The sequence below is a fragment of the Drosophila suzukii genome, chromosome 3, assembly GCF_043229965.1.
Source record: "Drosophila suzukii chromosome 3, CBGP_Dsuzu_IsoJpt1.0, whole genome shotgun sequence".
Lineage (NCBI taxonomy): Eukaryota > Metazoa > Arthropoda > Insecta > Diptera > Drosophilidae > Drosophila > Drosophila suzukii.
The window spans coordinates 80,903,475-80,928,193 of NC_092082.1; the positions used below are offsets into that span (position 1 = coordinate 80,903,475).

Below are 24,719 nucleotides of genomic sequence, written 5' to 3' on the forward strand. Positions count from 1 at the left end.
CTACTGGCTCACAAACTTGTTCTTTTCGGAACCAAAACCTTACAGTTATTCAGTTTCAGGGCTATATTTTGTTGCTTATATTAATCTAATTTAAACATTATATATAACACTTACGAGTTATGCGTAGAATTGCTATTAATGTGTATTATCTTAATCTACTCACCAGAAAGTGCGCAGCTATGAGAGCTTCAAGATGGTGGTGCTCCAGATCCCCAACATTATGGTTGGGCTGCGTCACATCTGGACCATGTCCAGCCACTTTTGCCGGGATCCCGAGATGCAGGTCCTGCTCTGCCAGATCTCGAATGTGTTCGTCCAGAAGGTGAAGAGCATCATCAACTTTGAGAACATCTTCAAGTAAGTATGTAAATTTGCCAAATGCGTTTAGCTTTGACTTTTTAACAAGAGATGGGCGCGTGAGCTACGTGTCTGTGAGAAATATCGCATAAGCTTAGAGATGACAGAATATTTAAACGATAGTTTAGGTATTTCCGTTTTTCCATTTGTTCTTTAAGTATCAGTTCACTTTTATATCATCACATTTAATATAAATGAAAGAAATTTAAAAATATATATGTTTTCTTTTAGTTTTATAAATATGTTTATAAGTACAGTATAGCTGCTTTTATGCAGACCTAAACCACAATCTTACTAACTTCCTAACTTCCTTAGCCATATTTAAGCCCTTGGGGATTTTCCTGAAGTATTCTCTAAATGAATTTGCTTTTTTGTTGACAGGTATTCTGCGACCTACACTTATGAGACTGCCACCAACTGTGCCAATTTGCTGCGCTGCTGGAAGCAAGCCTACAAGCTCAGTCGCCAGCACATCGAGGATTCTGGGGCCGGATCCCGCTGGGAGTTCGACCGAGTTGCGCTCTTCAATGAAGTTAACCACATCCACCGCGTCGCCGTAGACATTGCCTATGTGGGTCGCGTATTCGTCCAGTACGAGAACCTTTTTGGACATCGTCTAAAGGCCTGCATCGCGGATCCCTCAATTGTGGACAATCTAATGCGGAAGGTATACCGCATGCTGGATGATCTTATCAAAAGTGTGGACTACGACATGTTCAGGCCTGGAAATTGGGAGAACTGGGAGTACTCCCTGGAGATGTTTAACAAGCGGCTGGACAACGTGGAGAACGAGGCCAAGAATGTCATTGATCAGAGCATCAATTCCCTGCTGTCCTCTGAAAAGGGCCTGGACCTGGTCGTCAATGCCATGAACATCGACACTAGGGCTGGCCTTCAGGAATTCGTGTCCACCAAACACGAGAATCTGCTGCGATTCTTCGTGACCGAGATAAATGCTGTGGAAAGAGTTTTTACGGTACGGAAGTCAGGATAAAATATGTTTGATCTATAGCGTATTATAATTATTATAATTACAAATCACTTGCGCTTTTATTTGTTAAGAAAAAAAGATTCATGGACTGTAAAAGAAAAATTATTATCTTCCTCAGAAATTGAAGAAATCCCCGCCTATGGCCAAGCATCAGCCGGCCAAAATAAGTGCAATCTTCTGGGCGCGCCTGCTGGGCAAGAAGCTCAAAACTTCAGTGTTGGCTTTCAAGAAGGTTGAGGATGAGCCGGCTATTAAGAACAGTTTTCTGAAGCGCAGCTCCTTTAAGCAGTACTTCGAGCTGATGACGGTGATGTTCCAGTTCGAAAAGGTGCTCTTTGAGAACTTCATACAGAACGCTACTTACTTGGTGAATACCACAAATCGTTCCAACGTACTACGAATTCGCATATGCAAAGACTCTACAAGTAGGTCTTATAGAAAAGTTATTACCGATAGAAACTAATCGTTGACCCCACAGTGAGCTATATTTCGGAAGCTGTCCAAACCCTAAAGGCAAAGCCCCGGGCGGAATTACAGATGAGCAGTTCCAGGCGCATCACGCCCGTGAAATCGAACCTAGTGGCCGTGCAATCGGAAGCTTTTAGCACTTATAGTCTTGCCGAATCGGCGGGAACGGAACCAAGTACGGAGTCGGAAGATGAGGGCATGTTGGTGGGCGACACATCGCAAAAGAAGCTGATGTGCCGTATCAACCGACTGACCGTTCTGGTGGCAATGATTATGTGGATGGTCAGCAATACGAGAAAGGCCAATGTACAGCTAATGGAATGTCAATCCTTTATCAAAATGATCAAGGACAAGAAGCCAAAAGACATTACGGCAATGGATAGGCACTGTGTGAGGACTTGCGAGTGTAAGTCCTGGGTATATATTTTTATTAACCCGGTTACCTTAATGGTTTGTTATTATCTTAGTGATGCAGCGTGCGGAATCTCAGTATCTATTGCCCATTTGGCGCGAACTGGTTGCGGACAAAACCCTCATCGAGTATGACATGGATTTTGTGGTCAATCTGAAGCGCGATGTTTTTGATGTTCTGTTCGAGGCTCAGCAGTTCGAGCACCTCGGTTTTACACTGCCAGCGGTTCTGCGCACGGCGATCATGAAGAAGGATCTGCTCTTCAAGGACTATGAAAGAATGACGGAGGTGGTCGACCGGTACAGGGCGATCATTAATAACCTTTCAATGTCCGAGGTTATCTTTCTGCGGGGTCACATCTACGACACAGAACTCTTTATTCAGATGGGCATTGGCCGATATACGTGGACCTCCTTCAATATTAGCAAATTCTGCGATCAGATCAACTCACAGTTGCGCAAGCTAACCTCAATTGTGTCCCAAATCAATTTTATTCGTCTGGATCTGCGCTCTCGCATCGATATGATAAGAAGCTATAATTTGTTCAACCTTGATGAAGAACTGAAAAGTGAGATGTCTTCGGCCTCTGATAGTCAACGTTCATCGACTCAGCAAGAAGGAAAGAAATCGTCGCAAAGGTTCAAATCGGTCACTGGTGAAACGATAACCATGTTCACGATCGAAAAAGATGTGCCCGCGGAGGAAAAGGCGGAACAAGTCTGTGGCTCCGGTATTTATCCTTGCCAAGGCTACTTTGAACTTTTGGAGGCATCGAGAAATCGAAAGGCTGCGCAGATGAAGAAGCTTTATGACTCCCTGGGTCCAGTTTTGGTCAAGCTGGAGAGCTTGGTGCTGGGCACATTTTCGGGTAGGTCAGACCGGATGAAGACCTACTACGAATACTGGGAAGAGGAAACATTCAAGTGCATTGTTGAGTAAGAATCGACTTTAAATATCCTGTATACCTCATTTATTTTATCATTTTTACTTTTTTCCAGCATGACCTATCAGAATCTGAAGTGCTATATCAACCGTCTAGTCTCGGATAAACCCATGTTTGAGGTTAACGCAGTGCTCCTCATGTCGGAGATTGTTTTGGAACCATCTGTCCAGGAGCTGCAAAACACCATTGTAACCGCCACCAAGGACTATATCTCAAGGCTCAGGATCTTTACGCGATGGATGAACGGAACCTGCATCGCCTGTCCACTAGTTGAAATGGGCAAACAATTCAAGTACAATTACACCTACTACGAGGACGTCATTCAGATCAAATCCATTGTGGATCTAGTCATAAACATACACGATTTGGCTGTTCGAGTCGCTGGCGAAGCAAGAACCTTCGTGGCCCAGTACGTATATGTTATTTTTCTGGCAAAAGAAAACGAAATTAATGCCTTTTATCCCATAGATTCCGCAAGTACTTCAATCTGTGGGCCTTTGAGAAGAGCATCATCTGCCAGAAGTTCTTGGAGAAGCAGGTGACGCTCATTGAAATCGATGAGAAATTTACATTTTACTCGTCCATTGTGGAAACGCTGGCCAACACCCGCAAGTACCAGGACATCAAGTGTGTGCGCATAAATTTGCAGCCATTGCTGGAGAGCATAACGCAACATGCCAAGGATTGGTGCACCACACTGGGCGAGGAGCTGTTGCGCCATGTCAACGACAACATGAGGGCAATGCGGAACGAAATCAAAGTGAGTCTGGGCTCTGCAAGATTTCGCATAACCCTTTCCTATCCTATCGCATCACCCCAAAAACACCCCTTTTAATCTGTGCAAATCTGTGGCAGACCCTCGGCCTGAATCTCAACAAGACCACACGCGAGCTGGAGGACTTCAAGCTGGTCATGACCACGATTGGTACGGTGCAGTCGACGACTTTGTCTAACGAGCAGAAAATTCACGAAATGCAAGAGACCTTCACCATTCTCAGCGAGCATAAAATTATGGTAAGACACGTCTTATATTTTCGATTTTGTATCTCCAGATATGGTCGATGTTTTTATTCAGTTTCCCGGTGGTATTTTTCAATCCTAATCCAATCCTTCTAATAGCACACTCCCCGTTTAATGAAAGTTACTTAAGTCTGCCAACCATGGCGCGCTTATTTGTGTATTCAAATGAGCAGTTTTACAAAAATCCCATCGAAATCCCAGTCGAGCTGGACTGAGACTACTGTCACTGTTTCTATTTCTGTTTACATATGCATATTCGGCGGTTGGTCTGCCCAGGACCATTTGGAAATGGCTTTCCGCTTTTTGGCGCAACCACCACACAAATGGTTACGTAAATGCAGCTGCAGCAGCAGCAGCAACAGGACTATCCAGACCATAGTCCATAGTCCAGATTAGGATCCGGACTCTCGGACCCGACCCGGCCAATGCTGCGTATCGGAATTTGTGTCTGTGTGCTGGCCATTTTGGGATCCGTTCGCTCCGTTTCGTTTCGGTCCGTTCATTTATTGATGGCATTCCGTTGCGGCGGCGACGTCGCTTAGCTTTGGCCAGACAAAACGGAATTAACTTGCATTTTATATAAATTAATGAACGAATGAATGCATACACCCGCACTCAGGCACAGAGTAATATATATACAGATGGGGTCAAAAGGGTAGCTCTAAGATATCACCCATAAAATCGTTATATGTATAAACTGGTTAAACGATACCATGTACCTTTTTACCGAATGTCTTTACTAAGATGTACTTTTTTTGAATAAATACTAATTTTTTTTGTAGGTTGTCAATTGGAACCAACAGTAATATATCATCATACACTTTATTATAAGAGACTTTGTTTAGATGATATACGGGTTTTTTAAGTTATAGTTTATAAGCTATTATTTATAGTTTATGAATTATTAAACTCAAAGTAATTCATTTGATAGGATATTAAGTTGAAAATGAATTTGCTAATCCTAAAAAATTAGTAACTATTACTAAACCAATTTATATTAGTCCAATTTAAAATGTATTATTTTCAAAATATTTAAAGAGATATAAAATCTTTATAAATCCCTATAGCTAATATTTTGACCTCACCTGTATATATTGGCATTGCAATTGCTGGAAAGGCCAAATGAAAATTTATGCGGTGGCGGCCCTGAAAGCTATGCTATAGTTTTTTTCCACTGCGGATTGTGGACTGTTGGTTGTGGGTCAAAAAGAAGAAAAGGAGGGAGGGTTTGAACACCATGCTTCGCTGGTCGTTAGTGAATTTCGGCACTTTTCATGATTATTATTTGCACTCAGCCATAATTGAAGGGCACTGCTTAATTTTTATGTGCGTTGCATATATATTTCGACTCGCAATTTAATTCGCCCACTGCCATTCCAGTTTCCCTACGAGGACATGCTGATGGCCCATCACCTGGAGAAGCGCTGGAAAAGACTGTTCCTATCGGCCCTGTATCGCTATGAGAAGCTGCAACCAATTAAGCAGAAATTCGCCGACATGACTTCCGTCGAAATCGATGAGTTCTGCGATGATGTAAGTTGTCGGAGGAAAAGGAAGTACCCAGAGGTGGAGGTCCTTCCTCTGGGATGTTGGGTTGTGGCAAATAGGATTAGGACTCTGGTTGAGGCCGTGGCTGCGCTGCCGACTTTGCATTTCCGCTATTTTGCGTTCTTTCTCTGCATTTCTGTTTTGTTTCCTCCCATTATTATTTCCTTTCAATGGCATTTTAATTGGATTTTTCCGCGCGCTCAACCATTATTGTCAATTGTTAGCGGCGACGGCGCTGCTGTCGTCAGCGTAAAATGAATTAACTTGAAGTGTTTATCATTTGAATTAGAGCGCAAGACGGATGTGGTGGTGGATGGGTCAGGGGTCGGCCGTCGGGGGTCTGGACCAACCCCACAGCCACTTTACGCTGCACTAACCTTTTTTCCATTTCGCCCGACAGTTGGGCGAGTTTATCAAGGATTACGATGAGAATGGCCCCGGTTCTGTGGGTGCCGAACTGGAGCGAGGAGTGCGCCTAATGGATCCTTATGGCCAGAAAATTGCCGAACGCGAATTGAGACGCGAGGAGTTGGCCAATGCAGAGCGACTATTCGATATGGCCATGGTGGATTATCATGAGTTTGCGAGGGTGCAAACCGAGTTTGAGGGGCTGCAGCAGGTAGGTTTTTTCATTACAACCTCATCCATGAGATAATTCCAAAACGTCCCCCTTTCACTTTCAGCTTTACAGACTCTACAAGGCACAGAAATTCGCTCGCGAGGGCTGGGGCAAGACCTTGTGGGCCGATCTGGATCCCAACGTACTGACCGAGGGCGTTGAGAGCTATCTGAAGGAGTTCCGGAAATTGACCAAGGCGGTAAGCTTTTCTCCGGGGCGCGGCAAACTTTGCCAATTAAACAAAGTTTTTCGGCCTGCTTGGATTTTCATAAAATTACAGGACGCCTCGGAACAACAAAAGCAAAATACTTTTGAACTGTGAACTCACTGTGAAAGGGGCGTCTTATGATGCCATTTTTATGCTCAAGCATGTCCGGCTATTCGAATAACTAAAGGAAAAATCTCGGAATATTATAAAAAACTAGAGTTTCCAGATGGTTGGCTTTCCAAAGTTAACCAAATCGAAGAACAATTCAAATCATCTCGTTTGACCTACTGGGTATTTTCTTTTCTTATACCTATGGTTTTACGAGCTTTAGTTAAACAAGAAATGGGAATTTTCTGGCCACGCCTTGCAGCGACAAAATTTTGCACCTAAACTGATTATGACAAATTGATTTATTTACTTCACTAACAAGTTTTTGAGGAATTTCGCTGGCCGGGGCCAAAAGTTTGTTGCAGCCAAAACTTTTCCGCCCATTCGCCCATACAAATGAAGTGGGCGTGTCCGTGGGCGTAAAGAAATGGGTGAAAACTCTAGGTAGTATATGTATGTAGCTGTAACCATCATAACTCCGGCCGAGAGATTAGTATGGCAAATATTTCAAAAGCACCGCGATTAATATAAATAGCGTTTGGGGGGTGCAAACAAATTTGAATATAATCATTCGACACGCACATACTATATTTTAATGCAGTTTTATCGTGCATAATTTTGGATGCCAGGCCCTAAAGCACAAACTACTGAAAGGCTCTACATAATCAGCGTCCTAAAATGTAAATCAATTTGTTCAATATTGAAAATAATTAAAATGCCAGCGGGCTGTCCATGTCGACGTCTGCCCCACCACCAACAACCCTTCCTCTATTGAATCCCTCGTCCTGGCCATCGACTTGTTGACAGTGTTGCTGTATAGCTGCTCCTGTTGTTGCTATTTCAATTTATGTCCTGAATGGTCCGGAGTGCCATGCATTTTGCATGTGCAAACAAACGGACAGCAGCCCGGCATGCAAACAGAATGCGCTTTTTGGCCAACAGCAACGGGATGGGCGCTTGTGTAGCTAAAACATAACCGAGACCAAAAACCACCGGCCGCAGGACGCGCGTTCGTCATAATTCAATGGGGACAACCACAGGCAACAACCACACTATTGTTTCAGCTGATTTTCAGTCAGCTAACTAACCATCCCGCCATCCGCCGTTCTCCACCCAAAACTAACTAACCAACCGTAACTTTCCGTTTCCAGGTGCGCACTCTGCCAGTTGGTGTCCAACTGGAGATTCACATGAAGCAGTTCAAGGGCACCGTACCACTGATGGTTAGCCTCAAACACGAGGCCCTCAGGGAGCGACATTGGCTGCAGTTGATGGAGAAGACGGGCCAGTACTTCGACATGTCACCAGCCCGTTTTACCCTGGAGAACATGTTCGCCATGCAGCTGCACAAGTACCAGGAGATTGCCGAGCAGATCCTGACCAATGCCATCAAGGAGCTGCAAATCGAACGGGGTGTCCAGGCTGTCATCGAAACCTGGGCGACGATGGCCTTCAAAACTTTCAAGCACTACAAGGGATCGGACGATCGGGGCTGGGTGCTGGGACCTGTCGATGAAATCATGCAGATACTCGAGGACAATGCCATGAACCTGCAGTCGATGGGGGCCAGTCAGTAAGTGTCTTATAATTTATCTATAGAACTGAGTATTCACAAGTGATTATTTGTATAATATTATAACATATATTTCTGCCTAGAATATTTGCAGATGATCAATTCTATTACAATACTGTATGTCTTCACCCTAATACAAAATTACTTACTACGACAGAATTTAATTAACTCAATATATTGTTAACCCTATTTAACAGGTTTATTGGCCCGTTCCTGGAGACGGTGAACAAGTGGGAGCGCACCCTGGCCCTCATCTCGGAGATCATCGACGAGTGGCTGGTGGTACAGAGGAAGTGGCTCTACCTGGAGGGCATATTCATTGGCGGAGACATTCGCACCCAGTTGCCGGAGGAGGCTCGGAAATTCGATGACATTGACAAGTCATATCGCAGAGTGAGTAATCCTATGCTATTTCCCTGTTCTGGTTATTTGGTTATTGGGTTATTTGGATGTTTGGCCCCGAAAGCGGCCCACTTAGTATCTGGCTACAATTTATTTGGGTTGATTTAATGTGTGCCGACAATATGGCGACTCCTTACTTAACGGTAAACATAATACGCATGCAAACGACTGCTATTGTGTATGCGTAATTGTGTAGCCCCACACACATCGGTATATGCCAGGATATCCCAGGAGCTGGAGCAGCAGCAAATTCACATTACACATACGCAACGTAAGCCGGAGCAGTGTTTACAAATGCCAAGCACTTTCACCTTCCACTACTACTGCCAGCCGCTTTCTCCTTTCTCCTATGGGGATAGATTTGTGTTTGTGTTTGGCGCTTAACTTCACTTAACCTTGCCAGCCACTGGATTCCTTCGCTCCTTCGTTTGCCTTACGTTTCATTTGCAACATTTGCCGCCATATTTGATGCCATTTGTGAAATGATTTATTATTTTGATTTGCTCTCGACATTCGTGTTAAGTTCCATACACTCTCGATGAGATGGCCTCTTATTTGGCTTGACCGACTTGAGATCCTTAAATTGTAGTGCCTCTTGAAAGACTAAAATTGCTTTATAAACTTGAAGTGTTATTAGGAGTTTCTTTAGCCATTTGTTATTTGAAAATTGCATAAATATTCCATTAGTTGCTAAGGACCTTTAGATGTTAAGTTTTCAAATAAGTTTTGTAAGTGGATCTTTTTAATTTGTGTTAATATTTCATTGAATTTTTATTAAACTATCATTATCATTATAGTATTAGCTTTAAGTCCTAACCTACCCATACCTATACCAAAGAAACACACCGAATAGAGTATACGAAATACCATATATCATCCATTGGACCTCTGCCACTTTCCTCTAATATGTTTGATTGTATTTGGGTTGGTCGTTGCGCTCATTGCTTTTCATAATAATTTACTGCCCCGACTGGCGATGCCGCTTTCTGCTTTCTGGTTTCTGCTTCCTGGCTACATCTTCTTCCTCTTCCATTGCAGATCATGGTCGATTGTGCCAAAAATCCGTTAGTGGTGCCATTCTGTACAATACCCGGTCGCTTAGTGGAAATACAGGGCCTGGGCATTGGCTTGGAAAATTGTCAGAAGTCGTTAAACGAATATTTGGACTCGAAGCGTCGCATTTTTCCGCGTTTCTATTTCATATCCACCGATGAGCTGCTCTCCATCCTGGGCAGCAGTGAGCCATCTGCAGTGCAGAACCACATCATTAAGGTGGGTATCGGGTGGGTTATTTTGGTATTTGGTATTGGGGCTTCACCCGGCTTCAAGTTGGTGGGCGTTGGTGGTGGTGTTGCCCTGGTTGGTGGTGACAACAACAGATTCGCCAAACTGCCAGTGACATTATTTTTATGTACAACGGGGCGTGTGTATATATATATATGTGGAGAGTCTTGCCATAAAAGTTAATGTCACTGTTTATTCGTTCTGGCCAATGTCCATGTGCGGAAATTACGCCAATTTCTGCAACACATGCATGAGACGCTTGAGCCGTGGTAAATTTTTATGAATTTATTTGGCTTATAAATAATACGTATATATTTTTTCTTTCTTTTTCGGCCCCGGCCCCCTATCCGTTTGCATTGATTTTGCAATTTTCAGATGTACGACAATATCAAGTCGCTGCGTTTGGTCAAGGAGGGAAGCCAGACGATTGTTACCGGCATGATTTCCAGCGAGGGCGAGGTCATGGAGTTCCGCCATTCCGGTAGGTACTGCTCTGGTCCGCTCCATTCGATTCGGGAAACGGATCCTGGACAATCCAGCATCAACGCACTGATTGCCAATTTTAAAATTGAACTTTTTTATGGCAATATTGTCTGCTGGCTGCCGGCTGGCCAATTTCTTTTAATTAATTTGAAGCCAGTCGCAGTTGGCATCGGCATCGAAATCCTCATCGGGATGGGGACTGGGGATGGGGATGGGCATGGGCACATCCTCAGTTCTCATTGCCATTGTTGTTGCTTTATTGTTTGTTGTATAACACTTATTGATATTGGCAACTGGGGTTTATTTATGCGGTTATTGTCTTTTCTTTTCGTTTCCCTTCTTCCCATCATCTCTTCCTGCGGGGGGATGAAATACAGCCCGGGCAGTGGGACGCGTGGAGTACTGGATGAACGATGTCCTGGATGAAATGCGCCGCTCCAACCGCTTCATAAACAAGACGGCCATCTACGACTTTGGCACAGATCTGCAAATTTCAAGGTAAGTGCTACCGTCAGCTGGGCATAAAACATATTTTATGCCTCCTGTGCTGTCCTTCCGCTTCCTTTTCGCATTCTTCGGGGGAAGGGGGCAGGAAGTCACCCCTGGTACCAGAGTGACACTTCGGCAGCCAATTCCTTTTATGGCCGGCGATTTACATTGCGGGAAGTCGACTCCGACGACTCCTTCTCTCCACTCCCACTGGAACTGTATAATTTTGTCATTTCGCGCGATTTATTATTTTGTTTAAGCCGTGGGGCGCATGGCCGGGGATATTTATGGCCAATTGTATTAAATTGACAGTCATTGGGCACTTTCGATTTCCACTTTGTTGTGTCCGCAGGCCCGACTGGCTAATGAACTACCAGGGCATGGTGGGATTGGCGGCGAGTCAAGTCTGGTGGACAGCCGAGGTGGAGGAGGCCTTTGACCAGGCACAAAATCACGGTAATATGAGGGCCATGAAGGATTTCCTGGGCAAGAACAACTACCAGATCGAGGAGCTGGTCCTCAAGGTGCGTTCAAATCTTTCCCGGAACGATCGTCTCAAGTTCAAGGCTCAGTGCACAGTCGATGTCCATGCGAGGGATATTATTGACAACTTTGTCAGGGATAATGTCCTGGATGCCACCGAATTTAGTTGGGAGAGCCAGCTGCGTTTCTACTGGGTCAAGTTCTATGACAACCTGCATGTCCTCCAATGCTCCGGAAGCTTCGACTTTGGTTACGAGTACATGGGTCTCAATGGTCGCCTGGTTATCACACCCCTCACGGATCGTATCTACCTGACCATCACACAGGCGCTGCTCATGAATCTGGGCGGTGCTCCGGCTGGTCCCGCTGGAACGGGCAAAACCGAGACGGTCAAGGATCTGGCCAAGGCCATGGGACTCCTCTGTGTGGTCACCAACTGCGGCGAGGGCATGGACTACCGGGCAGTGGGCACTATACTCTCCGGTTTGGTCCAGTGCGGTGCTTGGGGTTGCTTTGATGAGTTTAACCGGATTGACATATCAGTACTTAGTGTGATATCCACGCAGTTGCAGACCATCAGGAATGGTTTGATAAGAAAACTGGATCGCTTTGTGGTATGTAGTTTTAGAATTCAGGTCTCTAACTCATTTTAATACTCTTGCTTTTCAGTTTGAAGGCGTTGAGATCCATCTGGATCCGAAATGTGGTGTGTTTGTGACCATGAATCCTGGCTACGCTGGCCGCACGGAGCTGCCAGAATCTGTGAAGGCCTTGTTCCGGCCTGTGACTTGTATCAAACCCGATCTGGAGTTGATTTGCCTGATCTCCCTATTCTCCGATGGCTTCCTCACCGCCAAAGTGCTGGCCAAAAAGATGACCGTACTGTATTCCCTGGCGCAGGCGCAGCTTTCGAAGCAGTGCCACTATGATTGGGGTTTGAGATCCCTGAATTCCGTTCTGCGAATGGCTGGAGTGATGAAGCGCCAATCGGAGGATCTGCCAGAGGCGGTGGTCCTTATGCGAGTGCTGCGTGACATGAACTTTCCGAAGTTTGTGTTCGAGGATGTGCCACTGTTCCTGGGACTCATCAAGGATCTGTTTCCGGGCATCGATTGTCCTCGCATTGGTTATCCGGACTTTAATGCTGCCACGCGTCATGTCCTGGTCAACGATGGCTACATTCTGCTACCCGATCAGGTGCGTCCGTCCACAAGTTTTTGCCCCGTCACTGCCGTGTTGACAGAGGCAACAACCCAACACAGTCAGCCGTGTCACTCTCCTGGCGACCATCACTTTGACACTTTGTAAATTGCGCCATGTCGCATAATCGCAAATGAAGGAAATGTTACAAAGCATTTTACCCATGCTTCGAAGGAGCCCCGTCCCATTTCCAATTTCCAACTTTGCTCCTCCCTCCAACTGCCGACAATTTTCACTAATACAATTTTCCATTTCTTGTTCTCTCCTCCATCCACGCTATACTCGAACTCTACTCCTGGCAAAAATCCTTGCCACTTTCATCAAACAAAATGTTGCGCAAATGTCGGCCACCTCCTGCCGGAAATGGACAACTGTTGGACATGCGACGTCACCCGGGTGCTCGGCCAACATCATTTATGACAACTAAATCCCAACGATGGCCACGCCTTCTACGTCCTTTGGCAAAAAACCCTGGCTGACTGGCGGACTGGCTGGCAGGAGGACAAAGTGGTGCAAATGTACGAGACCATGATGACCCGGCACTCGACCATGTTGGTGGGCCCAACAGGTGGCGGGAAAACTGTCGTCATAAATGCCCTGGTCAAGGCGCAGACCCACATGGGCCTGCCCACCAAGTGCCTTGTGCTTAACCCCAAGGTAAGTGGACCTCTGGCACCCATCCCATCCCATCCTATCCCATTCCGTAAACCTAAATTCAGGCAGGCGCACAAATTGCCTCCCCTTGCGAGCACATTTAGTTTCCTCCGCCCTTTATGAGCTTTGGTGCATGTCCTTTGGCCTCGTCCTGTCTTCAAATTGCAGTTCTCTCTGTTTTTCGCATTTCGCTTTGGCAAATCTGAGTTGTTAAGTGCTTGTGAAATTGTTCAATTGCATGGACTGTAATTACTTGAAGCAATATTGAAAAAACATTGATACTGCCATTACGAAGCAATCGAACTTTGGTCCAAAGTCACCCAAAACATTCGTACATTGATCTTTAATCAAGTATTATTGGACCACATGCAAGTATGTCCATCGTCACATATTCTATGTTTATCTTTTGCAGGCATGTTCTGTGATTGAATTATACGGCTTTCTGGATATGGAAACGAGGGATTGGATTGATGGATTGTTTTCAAATATATTCCGTGAAATGAATAAGCCCATCGAGCGCGAGGTACGTGAGGGGAGATTTTTTATGGGGTGGGATTAGGGTGGCTCCGGTGCCAAACACCTGGGCAGGTGCGGGCGCCAACCCGTTGGGAATTAAAGTGCAGCATCAGCGAATCCGCATCCGACAACGACCACGCTCAATGTCATTTCGCGTTCGGGCTCAAATGCAGGTGCTTGGTGGTTGCACCGCATCATTCATGCGGAAATCGCGTTCATACAGTAATAAGCCGGGATTGCATAACAAACCAGCATAGGGCATATGTGATTCAGAAAAAATTCCAAGTCCATATGATTTTTAATATTTTGTATTTTCTTTAAAAACAAAACATGTTTTAATATAAAATTGTTTTATAATATTTATTTTTTATATAAACTTCATAAAGTCATTTTATATGGTACTTTATAATATAAATTAATCTTGTATAATAGATATTTTTTTTAATTTGTATACTTACTGGTCAAACTCTTTTTTTTTCTATTGGGATAAAAATACCTATATTTGTTTTCCAAAATTTACCTCTAATTGATAAACGTAATTTAAATATCTTGCACAACTTAAACAAATTTGATAATTTTAAAATAACTGGTATACATCTGCAACTTTTGCATAAACTAATTTTTGTAGGGTAATTTTCAAAAAGATTTCCATACGATTTGCGTCTATTTTTTACCGAGCTATTCCCTGCTGATTTTCGCATCCAAGCACATGCATTCGGCTCTGCAGAGTAATCATTCCTGGGTGGTAAGCTGACTGGGGCGTTGTGGCGACGAGAACTCCGGTGACAGGCGTTGAGTAACGCACTTAGGCTAATGCAACCCAATACCAACCCACCGACAGGAGCGGCGCTATGCCTGCTTCGATGGCGATGTGGATGCCCTGTGGATCGAGAACATGAACTCAGTGATGGATGATAACAAGCTGCTGACGCTGGCGAACGGCGAGCGCATCCGTCTGGAGAACTACTGTGCCCTGCTCTTCGAGGTGGGCAACCTGAACTACGCCTCTCCGGCCACAGTGTCCCGTGCAGGAATGGTGTACGTGGATCCGAAGAATCTGCGCTACAGTCCTTACTGGCAGCGATGGGTTCTCACCCGGCCGGAACCTCAGCGGGAACTCCTGAACGATTTCTTCGAGAAGATCATTACACAGTCGATAGCCTTTATTCTGGAGGGTCTGGATGGCACTACTCAGGGCAATCCCCTAAAGCTGGTAATCATGCAGACGGACCTCAACATGGTCACGCAGTTCTGCAACCTGTACGACGCTTTGCTGCCCAACTTCGTGATGGACAGCAAGAACTACGATGAGCCAGTGGCGCAGTCCTACAATACGGACAGCCTGGAGTGCTGTTTCCTGCAGGCCGTTTACGGCTCCATGGGCGCCTGTCTGGTGGAGAAGCATCAACCGGTCTTCGATGAGTATATGAAGCGCATTTCCGGTTTCCCGCTGGTCCAGGACACGCCGGAGAATCCCGCTTCCGGGGGACAGTTCCCACAGAGCAAGCCCACGCTGTACGATTACTTTTGGGACGTCAAGGATAACGTTTGGAAGGCTTGGGAATGGGTGGTGCTGCCGTACACGCATGACCCCCAGGTGAAGTTCAGCGAGATCCTGGTGCCCACGGTGGACAACACGCGAACGAATCGAACTTTGAGCCTGATGAGCGAGGTAAGTGTGGCGCCGGGATGTTTGGGGATGTCATTACTCCCAGCTTCCGGGATATGCTTTATTAATGTTTGCCCCTATTTCGGTTCCATTTCTCCCCCAACACCCAGATCAAACGACCCGTTCTGCTTGTGGGCGAGGCTGGTACATCAAAGACGGCCACCATCATGCAATATTTGCGCAATCTCAATCCGAGTGTCAACGTAATTGAAAAATCTCTCTGACAAACGTCGCGTTCCCGGCTAACATGGCGACCCCATCCTTTTCGCATCCCTTTCAGGTCATACTCAATATTAATTTTTCATCGAGAACCTCGTCGCTGGATGTGCAGCACACCCTGGAGGCGGCCGTGGAGAAACGCACCAAGGATACGTACGGGCCACCGATGGGCAAGAGAATTGCCTGCTTTATTGATGACATGAACATGCCGCAGGTGGATGAGTGAGTTCGCGTCGTTATGTGGCAGAAGTGATAGAGTGACGAACCCCGGTTCCATATCCTGTTTTCCCGTTTTCCCTCCCCCACAGATACGGCACTCAGCAGCCAATTGCCCTGCTAAAGCTATTCTTCGAACGCGGCGGAATGTACGACCGCGACAAGGATCTCAACTGGAAGAAGTTTAAGGACCTAACCTTCTACGCAGCCATGGGAACGGCGGGTGGCGGTAGGAACGAGGTGGATCCGCGGTTTATCAGCATGTTCTCCACCTACAACATCATATTCCCCAACGATGAGTCCCTCATCCAGATATACTCCTCCATCTTTAAGGGCCACATGAAATACGTCAAGTTCCAGGAACAGTATATGATGATAGCCGACATGATTGTCCATATGACACTGAAACTTTTTAAGGTATGTGGGTATTTTGTTCTTATTAATTACTTAATTTAAAATATTTAAAAAAGCAGTTCAGTTTTATACTTTAAACAAACGATAATTTAAATCCACTGGTATACACCAACCACTCTTTAACAATCTAAATTTTGAAACGATAAGAAAATTATTTGTTGTGACATTCACTGATATTTTAGATATTTCTGTGACACCCATATAGACATTTTTCATTGCATATATTTATCTGGCTTTCGTTGAATTTATTCCTATATCAAAGAACACCTTGACTGCATTCAGTGGAAATTCAGTAGAAGAAATCAATTCCTGTATAATGCTTTAAGGCCTCTCACAAATTTTATGAAATTCGATTTACATATGCAAATAACGACAATTTTTCATAATCTGCTTTGCCGTGCCGCCCACCACTTGCCCCGCCCCAATCCTCACGCCCCCTTTTCCCCCTCCCATCCCCTGCTGTACAATGGAAATGGAAATTATTCAATGGTCTGTAATGCACTACGACGTCGGGCTTCGTCCTCTCCATCGTCCTTGTTCTCAATCTCGTAGCTGCTCCATTGGTTTTTCGAGTGCAACTCAGTGCCGTAGTCGCCGTAGACGGCCCACCCGTTCGTGCACCACCAGCACCAGCCCTCCACTCCAAAACCACTCCACTCCTCCACTCACAATGGTCACCCGCCTCGACGGCTGCCTAGTTGACTGTATCTGGGCCTCTGCCTCCGGCTGTGGATGTGGATGTATCTGTATCTGGTGCTCCGTGCCCGTTTTGCCTATCTCTGGTGGAATATCTTGGCCGGAGCGAAATTTGATTATGTTCAAGTATTGAACTGTAGAGAGATGGCTCTTTTCGCAGGCTGTGGGCGTGGCATTGGAGCACCGGGGCACCGAGGCATTAGTTTATGGTCCTTTTAACAATTGTTGACACTAAAATATTATCGCATTTCATTGCGTACAGATAAAAATGCATTTGTCGCCGCAATTGCCACAAGCAGCCTGGGTAGCTGAAAACTACTTCTAGGACCCTTCCATATCCGAAAAATGTTGGGGGGAAAAATGATTTACTCACACCTGCCCTCCCTCTTTGACCATCCTCCAGGAGGAGCTCCTAGTTCGTATGTCTTCTTTACACACTCGGGGGCAAGGATATTAATGCGCCACGAAATGGAGTGAAATGAATTATTTGAATAGAATTGCCGTTACTCAGAAGCGCGCGCTGCTGGTGCGGCGGCTGCAACTCGATAATGGCTGTAAATTCAGCAACTTGGCAATGTCCCCAAAGGGCGTGTGGGTGTGGCAAGTCCTCCCTGTAACCCTTGTGAACGCATATTGCTAGTCGAGATAAAATTGATTTGTGTGAGGTTTGTCCGGGGGTCTGTGTGGGGTGAGTGTGGTGTGTACCGGATACATGGGTCATTGTCTGGTTAGGCTCGCTTATGCTAATTGCTTCCTGACCCACAGATGGTGATTGTGGACCTGCCACCGACCCCATCGAAGTTCCACTACATTTTCAATCTGAAGGATCTGTCCCGCATCTTCGCGGGACTGCTGCTGATCGAACCAACTTGCTTCAAGAATCTGAGGGATCTGATTAGGGTCTGGCGCAACGAGTACACCAGGATCATATGCGATCGACTGATAGCCGATAATGTAAGTAAATCCCAATACGATTTAAATAAAATGATACCAAATCATTAAGTTAAGGAAAGAACTAATCATAGAAATACATATTATAAGGAAAAGGTCCTAGCATGATTATATTATTCACAATTCTAGGACATAGCAAATGTGCGACGTAATCTGGCTGGAGAGGTAGCAGATTGTTTTCCTCCATCCTTCGAAGAGGAACATGGATTCATAGATGCAGCCGCGGCGGAAGCTGAGGCACAGGCTCGCCTGCTCTACGAACCGTCCAAGGCGGAATACGATTTCGGTGAGGAAGAAGGCGAAGAGGAGGAGGAGGGTGAGGAGGCACCCCAGGTGATACTATCGCTCAAGGACTATGTCCTGCGGGATCCTCTGCTTTTTGGCGATTTCCGAAACTTTACCAATGAATCAGAGGCTCGTTTGTACGAAGATCTTTTAGACTACAACTCTGTTTATTTCCTGTTCACCGAGATCCTTGAGGAATATTGCGAACGCAAACAGAAGATGACTTTGGTCCTGTTCGAGGACTGTCTGGAGCATTTAACTAGAGTCCATCGCACCTTGCGCATGAATCGTGGTCATGTGCTGCTCATTGGTGTCGGAGGTAGTGGCAAGAAGTGCATTACCCGTCTGGCTGCCTTTGCCGCCGAATGCGATGTCTTCGAGATCACCATTTCACGGGGCTACAATGAGGCCGCCTTCCGCGAAGACCTCAAAGTCCTGTACACCATAGCTGGTGTGAAGCGGAAGAAGGTCGTGTTCTTATTCACGGGAGCACAGGTGAGGTCTTTTTGATAAATTTGAAAATACTGAAAACTAAATGGAACTAATCACCATTTTTCACAGGTTGCCGAGGAGGGTTTCCTTGAGTTGATAAACAACATCCTGACGGTTGGTCAAGTGCCAGCCTTGTTCGCCGACGAAGACAAAGATGGCATTGTTAACCAAGTGCGCAAATTCGCCGAAGAGGATGGAGTTTCGGCTTCCAAGTGAGTAGAGGAGTAACAACCATCATAAATGACTCACTCCCAACGTTTTTTCTCCCCCAGAGATGCAGTTTGGGGCTACTTCCTGCGCACTTGTGCGGAAAATCTTCACGTGGTCCTTTGCATGTCTCCGGCTGGCGATGCGCTGCGAAATCGGTGCCGCAACTTCCCGGGTCTCATTGGCAGTACCTACATTGACTGGGTGTTCCCGTGGCCTCGGCAGGCTCTTTATGCCGTGGCCAAGCTCTTCCTGACTGAACACCACCTGATTCCGGCCGCTCATCGAGATGCCATCGTCGAGCATGTGGTCCATGTGCACACTACCATACAGCAGTACTCGAAGGACTATCTGGCCAAACTGAGACGCAACAATTTCGTGACTCCCAAGCACTATCTCGACTATATAAACACTTACAGAGGATTGTTGGGTATGTAGAAAAAGTATCCATTCAAAGTTTTACACATTGTTAAATTTGTTTTCCAGAGGAGAAGGCCAAATTTATTACCCAACAGCGATCGCGCCTCGGTGAAGGTATAAAAAAAATCGAGGAGGCCTCTGTGCAAATCGACGAACTCCGGATCATTGTCACTGAGCAGAAGAAAAACGTGGCTGTCGCCTCAGAGGAGTGCGAGGCCATGCTGGTCACCATCGAGTCATCCACACAAAAGGCCAACGTCAAGAAGGCTGAGGCATCGGAGAAATCCGTTGAGGTGGAGATCAAAGGCAAACAGATTGCCATCGAAAAGGACGAGGCCGAAGAGATCCTGGCTGAGGCGATGCCGGCCCTCGAGGAAGCCAGGTTGGCTCTATCACAGCTCGAGAAGGCGCAGATTACCGAGATCCGATCCTTCGCCACGCCACCGGCCGCCGTGCAAGTGGTTTGTGAATGTGTGGCGATTCTAAAAGGATACAAGGAGATAAATTGGAAGAGTGCAAAAGGAATGATGAGCGACGTGAACTTCCTAAAGAGCTTGATGGAAATGGATTGCGAAGCGTTGACTCAAAAGCAGATAACCCAGTGCCGACAGCACATGAAGACTGGCAACCTAGATGACATGGGCAAGATCTCCGTGGCTGGAGCTGGATTACTTAGATTCGTCCGAGCTGTCCTGGGCTTCTTCGATGTGTACAAAGAGGTCAAGCCCAAGAAGGAACGTTTGGACTTCCTTGTGGAAGAACAAGACGTACAGATCAAGCTGCTCAACCATCTGAACGGGGAGATCCAAAAGCTGGAGGAGAAGCTGAGCCAGTTGAATGAGAACTATGCCACATCCATGAAGCAGATGCGTGCCCTTACCGAAATGATGCAGCAGGCGGAGCGTCGACTGATTGCCTCTGACAAGCTGATCAGTGGTTTGACCTCGGAATTGATCCGCTGGAGCAAGGAGATGGCCAGCCTGGGACAGCAGCTCATCGACAGCGTAGGAGTGTGCCTGATCAGTGCCTCGTTTTTGGCCTACACCGGCGCCTTTACCTGGGAGTTCCGCAAGGCCATGGTCTTTGACGATTGGCTGGAGGACATCGTGTCACTGGGAATTCCTATACAACTGCCGTTTAAAATCGACGGCTATCTCACCACCGACGTGGAGATCTCACAGTGGAGCAACGAGGGCCTGCCGCCCGATGAGCTGTCCATCCAGAACGGCATCCTGACCATGCGCGCCTCCCGCTTCCCGCTCTGTATTGATCCACAGTTGCAGGCGCTGCAGTGGATCCGCAAGAGGGAGTTTCGGAACAACCTTAAAGTTCTCTCATTCAGCGACTTTGACTTCCTTAAGCAGCTGGAGATGGCCATTATGTACGGAACGCCTGTTCTCTTTGAGGATGTGGACGATTATATAGACCCGGTGATTGACGACATTCTGCAGAAGAACATTCGCATTCAGGGTGGTCGCAAGTTCGTCATGCTGGGTGACAAGGAGGTTGACTGGGATCCCGGCTTCCGGGTCTACTTAACCACCAAGTTCTCCAATCCCAAGTTTGACCCGGCTGTGTATGCCAAAGCGCTGGTTATTAACTACACAGTGACCCAGACAGGATTGGAGGACCAGCTGCTAAGCGTGGTGGTGGGCACCGAACGTCCGGATCTGGAGGCCCAACGCGAATCCCTGATTGCGCAGACCAGCGAGAACAAACAGCTGCTGCAGCAATTGGAGGACTCACTGCTCCGTGAACTCTCCACCTCGACGGGCAACATGCTGGACAATGTGGAACTGATAGAGACCCTTGAAAATACCAAGACCAAGGCGGGCGTTGTCATGGAGCAGCTGAAACTGGCAGCGGATACGGCGGCGGACATTGAGGTGCTGCGAAATGGATACCGTCCGGCGGCCAAACGTGGAGCGGTTCTCTTCTTTGCCCTCTCAGACATGGCTACGGTTAATAGCATGTACCAGTATGCCCTGGCCGCCTATTTGGACGTCTTTGTTTACTCCCTGCGAAAAGCTGTACCGGATGCTAGTCTCAACAAGCGGCTGAATAACATCATTAAAACGCTGACGGAGAATGTGTATTGCTATGGTTGCACGGGCATCTTTGAACGGCACAAGCTGCTCTTCTCCTTCCAGATCGCCACCAAACTGGCCCAGCGGGATGGCATCCTGCTGCAGTCGGAGCTGGACTTCTTCATCAAGGGCAGCATCGCGTTGACCAAAAGCGAGCGCGCCAATCCGTGCAAGTGGCTGAGCGACAAGAGCTGGGAGGATGTGCTCAAGTTGGCCTTCGATTTCCCAGAGACTTTTGGCACCCTACCAGACCACTTTGGTCGTTTCCTGACCGAATGGAAGGAGGTGGGTTGAGTTGGCTTTAATAATAGCAAGGAAATTTTGAATTTTTAAGAGCTATACGGGATTGGCTATTTGTGTGAAAAGCTTTTTTATTACTTTCGTGGAACTTGTATTCATTCTTTTATTACGAACAATTTGTATCTTTGCAATTTGCATGCAAACTTTATTTATTTCATTTTTAAATTTTTAAAAATTATCTTTCATTTTTATTTTGTTTTTTATTTAATTTATTTCAACTTTTTTACTAAATACCTTTCTCTTTTTTTATTATTTTACGTGTTAATGTCATTTTTAAAGTGTGTTCCATATTACATTTTATCTTCCAAGTTTACATATCATGTTAGTCAGGGATCAGATCGAGGACATCCAACTTTTAAAGTATAGTTTAAGCGTTATTTAACTGGCCAGAACGCACAGCTTTCGAACCTCAATGGAGGTTCAGCCGTACGCTGTTTAATGTTCATGTTTTCCATATTTTTGTATTTTCTTTTCCGATTTTCCCGCTGCTCGCTTGGGTGCATCATCTTCAACGTCAACGTCAACTCCGATGCCGTTATCAAATTGCTGCTACTGCTCCTCTGTGGACGGTGCTATAAAATGCACAACAACAACAACAAAACTGACGATGGCCCAACAACAATAAACAACCACCAACCCAACAACGAAACCCAACAACTTGGACTCGGATGGTCGATGGGAACGAAACTGCTTCTGATTCTGATTCTGACTGGCATGTGGCATTCACTGACTTCCGTTCCGTTGCCGACGCTCATTTTGCCTGCACTTATCGCCATCGCCATCGTCATCCGAATGCCCATGAACCGGGTACTGGTCCTTGGTCCTTGGTCCTTGGCCCACTCGGTCCTGTGTCCTGTGCCCTGCCCATCGTTCAGTGGTTCGACTTGGAGAATCCTGAGGAGGTGGCATGTCCGGGCGACTACAACATCAAATGCAATGCATTCCAGGCAAGTGCTGCGTCCTGCCGCTGCTGTGTATTCATCCACTCGCTTTGCATGCTTTCAGCCTCGAGTGGTCCTGGCCGGGAGCTGCTCTGCTCCTCCAACTCGGTCTTCAGATGCTCCTCCTGAGTTGCTGTTGCTTTTGCCCGTTTGCCATTGAGCGTTATTGGATTTCGTACTTTATGCCCGCTTCTAGTGGATTATTATGTACAAGCCAGGCGCAAACCCAAACCCATATCCTTACCCAAAAGGACACCACTTCGGTTTTTGGGGGGGGCGTTTAGTTTTACTCGACTTTTGCTACGTCCTGCAACTTTGGCGCACATTTTCCTCTCAAGTTATTAGCAGCCTGTTTTTGTCAGCCAGCATGCCTGGCAGTATCCCTATATATGAATGTCTCTCTGGGTGTCTGTGCCTGTGTGCATTACCATATTTTATCAATTTTCCGAACCATTAGATGAGCGGCAATTTGCGCCCGCAGTCGCACTTGAAACCAGCGCCAAGCGAAGCGAGCCCAATTTGCACTTGAGTTGTGCTCGAAACCGCAGAAATCGTTGGCAACACCCAATGGCAACAGCAACAGCAACAATGGAGCAGCTACTGGCCAACTATGGAGGACTGATGACGAGCTGTCGTCGGCTCATTGTCATTTTGAGGGTATTAAAATGTCTAAAGCCCAAGGATTTCCTCCTTCCCGTCTCGCCCACAGAAATTAATGTTCCTGCGCTGCTTCCGCGTGGATCGCATTTTCCGGAGTATAAATCAATATATCGTGGAAACGATGGATGAGTTCTATATTATGCCGCCAGTGGTTAGCTTCACGGCCATATTCGAACAGACCTCCAGTACGATACCGGTTTGCTTTGTCTTGAGTGCCGGCTCAGATCCCACCAATGATTTGATCAAACTGGCGGACTCTATTGTCGGTATGTCCAACTTCTGTCACATTTCGCTGGGTCAGGGCCAGGAGAAGGCCGCCTTGCGTCTGCTCGATGGGGCCATCAAACAAGGAATGTGGCTGATGCTGCAGAACGGTCACCTGCTGATCAGATTCGTCCGGGAACTGGAAAAGTATCTGGACCGCATCGAGAATCCGCATCCGGACTTTAGGCTGTGGATAACCACAGATCCCACGCCCACCTTCCCCATCGGCATTTTGCAGAAGTCCTTGAAAGGTGAGTGGAAATGATATAAATCACGAACTATGATTTTCATTATTTTTGAAAAATGTGGTAGATATTAATATTTGTAGTATCTACAACATGGCTTTTATATTTTTTCAACTGGTCTAACAAGTTATCCCTTTGCTTTACAGTGGTCACCGAGCCACCCAATGGTCTCAAGCTAAATCTGCGCTCCACGTACTTCAAAGTGCGTCAGGAGCGCCTCGAGAGCTGCCCGCATCAGGCATTCCGACCACTGGTCTATGTGCTGGCGTTCTTCCATGCCGTCGTCCAAGTAAGTGAACCCAGATATAGTAAGCCGTAGATATCGCTATTTACAGATGGAGCCCAGCTGGTCGAGTGTGTGGGAGTTGTTTATTTATTAATCTCTTAATTTCTAGCAGCTGAAAGCTTTTCAGAGTGAAGTTGCACAATTGATGGAGCAGTAGTAACAGTAACAGCAGTTGCAGCAAATTGATATTGATCGTCCAGTTGGAGGCACTTCGATTAATTTGTGTAACCATTTCCCATCCGCAGGAACGTCGCAAGTACGACAAACTGGGCTGGAATATAGCGTACGATTTCAACGACACGGATTTCGAAGTGTGCACCGAAATCCTGCGCACTTACCTAACTCGTTGCGGAACGGGAAAAATACCGTGGAATAGTTTGAAGTACCTAATTGGCGAGGTGATGTATGGTGGACGGGTCATCGATGACTTCGACCGACGCATAACCAACTGCTATATGAACGAGTATATGGGTGATTTCCTATTCGATGAGTTCAAGGTATTCCACTTTTACGAGGATGAAAATGTGGACTATTGCCTGCCGGAAGAGGACACCATACTGAAAGAGGACTACATAGGTGAGCAGAGGGTTTGGAGCCATATCCCTGAGC

The 24,719-nt window shown here is 46.3% G+C and overlaps 1 protein-coding gene across 1 annotated transcript in view; it reads left to right on the top strand.

The window, feature by feature from the left end:
- Dhc98D (Dynein heavy chain at 89D) overlaps positions 1–24,719 on the top strand; it is a 34,374-nt gene that overhangs the window by 5,369 nt on the left and 4,286 nt on the right. Inside the window, exons 8-40 of the mRNA XM_065866393.2 lie at positions 167–357; positions 739–1,333; positions 1,467–1,773; positions 1,827–2,222; positions 2,284–3,163; positions 3,227–3,580; positions 3,640–3,931; positions 4,027–4,185; positions 5,572–5,724; positions 6,140–6,358; positions 6,423–6,557; positions 7,826–8,247; positions 8,445–8,640; positions 9,688–9,921; positions 10,309–10,414; positions 10,794–10,914; positions 11,258–12,002; positions 12,058–12,585; positions 13,087–13,245; positions 13,655–13,765; positions 14,600–15,430; positions 15,538–15,630; positions 15,708–15,868; positions 15,955–16,279; positions 17,738–17,926; positions 18,053–18,703; positions 18,770–18,912; positions 18,973–19,337; positions 19,394–21,699; positions 22,590–22,661; positions 23,365–23,830; positions 23,971–24,113; positions 24,356–24,686. Of these exons, the coding sequence (XP_065722465.2) occupies positions 167–357; positions 739–1,333; positions 1,467–1,773; positions 1,827–2,222; positions 2,284–3,163; positions 3,227–3,580; positions 3,640–3,931; positions 4,027–4,185; positions 5,572–5,724; positions 6,140–6,358; positions 6,423–6,557; positions 7,826–8,247; positions 8,445–8,640; positions 9,688–9,921; positions 10,309–10,414; positions 10,794–10,914; positions 11,258–12,002; positions 12,058–12,585; positions 13,087–13,245; positions 13,655–13,765; positions 14,600–15,430; positions 15,538–15,630; positions 15,708–15,868; positions 15,955–16,279; positions 17,738–17,926; positions 18,053–18,703; positions 18,770–18,912; positions 18,973–19,337; positions 19,394–21,699; positions 22,590–22,661; positions 23,365–23,830; positions 23,971–24,113; positions 24,356–24,686 (12,379 nt within the window). The remainder of the gene's footprint in view (positions 1–166; positions 358–738; positions 1,334–1,466; positions 1,774–1,826; positions 2,223–2,283; positions 3,164–3,226; positions 3,581–3,639; positions 3,932–4,026; positions 4,186–5,571; positions 5,725–6,139; positions 6,359–6,422; positions 6,558–7,825; positions 8,248–8,444; positions 8,641–9,687; positions 9,922–10,308; positions 10,415–10,793; positions 10,915–11,257; positions 12,003–12,057; positions 12,586–13,086; positions 13,246–13,654; positions 13,766–14,599; positions 15,431–15,537; positions 15,631–15,707; positions 15,869–15,954; positions 16,280–17,737; positions 17,927–18,052; positions 18,704–18,769; positions 18,913–18,972; positions 19,338–19,393; positions 21,700–22,589; positions 22,662–23,364; positions 23,831–23,970; positions 24,114–24,355; positions 24,687–24,719) is intronic.